General features: G+C 41.3%; 1 protein-coding gene across 1 annotated transcript; it reads right to left on the minus strand.

Moving 5' to 3' along the window:
* Nucleotides 1–456: 456 nt before the first annotated feature.
* LOC139198297 (uncharacterized) lies at nucleotides 457–2,000 on the minus strand. The gene is made up of 2 exons (XM_070826788.1): nucleotides 632–2,000; nucleotides 457–488 (listed from the first exon to the last, which is right to left on the minus strand). Exons 1-2 carry the CDS (start codon nucleotides 1,998–2,000, stop codon nucleotides 457–459), a joined length of 1,401 nt encoding a protein of 466 aa, XP_070682889.1.
* Nucleotides 2,001–3,455: the final 1,455 nt, after the last annotated feature.

Here is a 3,455-nt window from a genome sequence, read left to right on the forward strand (position 1 = left end):
TTAAGGGGTAGAGAGAATTGATTTTTAACCATGCAGTAGAACTGGTTAAAAATCTGTCCAACATCACTTTTATGCTTCATAGTATAAAGCCATGTCATTCGGGTGCAGTCATCCACAAAGATAACAAACCAACGAACCCCATGATTAGTGGCTACTGGAGAAGGCCCCCACACATCAGAATGAACTAACTCAAAAGGAATTGTTCTTTTATTGAAACTCGAATGATAAGAAGTACGATGACTTTTTGCAAGAATGCAATCATTACACTGAAAATTAGAGTCTGGAATGCCATGAAATAAAGACGGTAGCAATTTTTTCAAATAACCAAAAGATGCATGCCCTAATCGACGATGCCATAACCAAATTGTCTTATTCTTGTTCAGATGACCACTGCACACTTGATTTACGTGACTTGCCGATACATCATCCACATAATACAACCCTCTCCTCTTAGTATCACGCCCAATTATCGCCCGAGTCTGGATATCCTGAAGTAGGCAAAATGTAGGAAACATTAACACAACACAATCTAATTGCTCAGTAACTTGACCAACAGAAAGTAGATGATTAGATAATGTTGGAACAAGTAGTGTATTGTGAATAGACAAAGATGGAGTAAGGGAAATAGAACCCGCTCCCGTTATAGGAGCAACATCACCGTTGGCTGTAATGACATCTTCTTTAGATGGTGAAGTCATGTGATAAAATAATGATGCATCGTAAGTCATATGGTCTGTAGCTCCAGAGTCAATTATCCAACCAGTATCTCTTTTGGTGGATGTTATTAAAACAGTACCGATTTTACCTGAATCTTCTGAGTTGTCACCCATTGAAATTTGATTGATTAAGGATAGAAGTGGGCCCGTTTCTGTCTCCTTGGAAGCTGCCTCTGAAATTGGCACCGCAAACTGGGCTGCCGCTATTGGACTTAACGGGCTGGGCCTTAGTTGACTCGGTGCAACAGCAGCTATCCCCCTGCTCGCATCAGATTTCTCTTGTTGGGCTTTGGACCCAGCTTGGCTCCCTGCTGCATTAGATGCGACTCCTGATCCAGTGGCTGCCATACGGGCCTGTCCAGCCCGTTTGTTCCCCCGTGCCTTTAGCTCATTCTTCCTTTCCCAGTACCATTCTGGGTACCCATGAATTTCAAAACAGGTCTCTTCAGTGTGTCTTGTTCCATTACAATGATTGCAATGGAGTTTGTCTTTATCAATATCCTCATGGGTTCGGAATGACCGAGAACTTCCATTAGATGGTGGACGCGACCCAGGTGCCTTAGTTGCCATAGCCATAGGAGGTGCTGTCATTGTAGTCTTTGTTCCCATCATAGTGACCTGCCTTTGGGATTCACATCGTACCAAATTGAAGCATTCTTCGATTTCGGGGATAGGTTTTATCCTTAGAATCTCACTCCGAACTTGGTCAAACACACTATCTAATCCCACAAGAAAATCATACACCCTATCTTTTGCGAGTTCTTCTTTACGAGTTTTCAAATCTACTCCACACACCATACGGAGAGGACGTCGTTTGTCAAGGTCCTGCCACACACTCTTTAATTCAGTGAAGTACAAATTAATTGGACGACCATCCTGTCTTGTCCTTGTAGCTTTGCACCGGAGTTCATAGTATTGGGACTCATCAGAACCATCATAAAACATCTGGGTGACACTCTCCCAGATATCTTTAGCCGTGGGCAAGTCTATAAAAAGGCCAAGCAGGTGGGGTTCCATGGTTTTGAGCAACCACCCACGCACAATAGCATCTTCCGTTGACCACTTCACATATCCTGGATCATCTTCATCTACTGCCGGGATTTTTCCCGTTAGATACCCTTGCTTACCAAGACTTGAAGCATGAACCTCCATCATCTTCGACCAAACCTTGAAGTTCGAGTCGCTCAATCGATACCCAAACGGAATGGAGTTGACGTTGGATGACTCACCTTGGACCGATATGGTTTGCATGGGAATTATATCTCCAGTTTTGATGTCTGCCATTGCACGGACAGATGTGCAGGTTATGTATATTTGTTTTTTTTTTCTGTAGCTTTGTTGATTCCAAAGGCTACGGTGCTTTGGTTTCTGGGTTCAAAATTTGATGAACATCAGAGTTTTGGCGGCTAGGGTTTTTTCCGAGACGAGACAGGTCGAAACCTGCTCTGGTACCAAGTTAAATTCTAGGTTTTAGATGAATATTTTTCTCACTTTTTTTCTTCTCACATAGAGGAATATATAAACTTATACAATCTCCTACAAACTAGGAAACAAGTATCCCAAATCCACAAGGATACCAATTACATAATTTTATACCCAAAATATCTCCTCATTCCTTATTTCCTAAGATTTCCTCACGCAACAGGAGTTACCCTGCAAGCACACTTTTCACCCTCCTTGCATTGTATTCAAAATTTTGAACATTTGTTGTATTGTTCATGTATCTCATTGGTTGCGTTCAATTCGATTTTCGAGGGACTGACCAGCTGGGGTTTTTGAGTTGTTTTGAGTGTAGCAGGATGAGCAAAAATTTTGTCTGATATGCCGGCATGAGCCGCAGACGGATGATCATGCATACGAGAGCTGGAAAGAGAGGGAGAAGGAGGCCGAAGAAGACAGAAAAGGGGCTTCGAATGCGATACGAGGTGGTGAATACATAAATCTTTAATGTTTAAAGGATGATATTTGGTTCAACAGTTTGTCAAATTTGCAGCTTCGTCCATAAATTCTTATTCATTCCATCACATTAAGCATGGCCGTGAGTTTGTGCTCTGTTTCTCTGGTAATGTATGTTGTAATTCAGACAAATAATATAGCAAATTTGATTGCTTTTTCTTATAATGAAACACATTGCATTTGCTTTCTTAAGTTTGGTGTAATCAGAATAAGTGGATACGAGCCTGTTTGTAGTGCTTCTAGAATAGCTAAAAGCGCGTTTTGAGTCAGACAACTGAAGTTTTGTAGGTGCGTCAGCGAGTTGGGAGTTATTTCTCCAGCTTCTTTACTTGGAACTGAAGACTTGGATGTAATATTTCAACTGAAATACTGGCTTTTGTGAATTTTGAGTTACCATATGTAGAAAATATCAGATGATTGCCGGACAGATTGGAGTAAATGTACTAGATTTCATGGAGCTGTACCTTATCTGATAGGTTGGCCATTACTTATAGGACGAATTTTAACCAACGATACATCTCAGACATCGTGCATGCAAAGAAGGAAGGTATTCATTAGCATTTTGGAAGAATACGTACAAGATAGAATAAGGTGCTCTATTGGAAGGGGAGTGGATAAAAATTTTGTTAGGGATTTCGAAGGAGAAATGAGTGCCACACACCAAAATTATGTAGTATGACTACCCTCTAGAGGGAGATCTGTAATCCTGTGTGACGGCTTTTCAAACCAAATCTGTCTTGCGTGAGCGTCAATCCATTCCGTGCAAGCAATGCCATTAGCTTC

The sequence above is a fragment of the Malus domestica genome, chromosome 08 (assembly GCF_042453785.1).
Source record: "Malus domestica chromosome 08, GDT2T_hap1".
NCBI lineage: Eukaryota > Viridiplantae > Streptophyta > Magnoliopsida > Rosales > Rosaceae > Malus > Malus domestica.

Coding starts and splice junctions, on each gene's coding strand:
- LOC139198297 (XM_070826788.1), bottom strand. CDS start 2,000: ATGGCAGACATCAAAACTGGAGATATAATTCCCATGCAAACCATATCG. Junction 489..631: donor TGCTCCTATAACGGGAGCGG/GTTCTATTTCCC, acceptor TGCCTACTTCAG/GATATCCAGACTCGGGCGAT.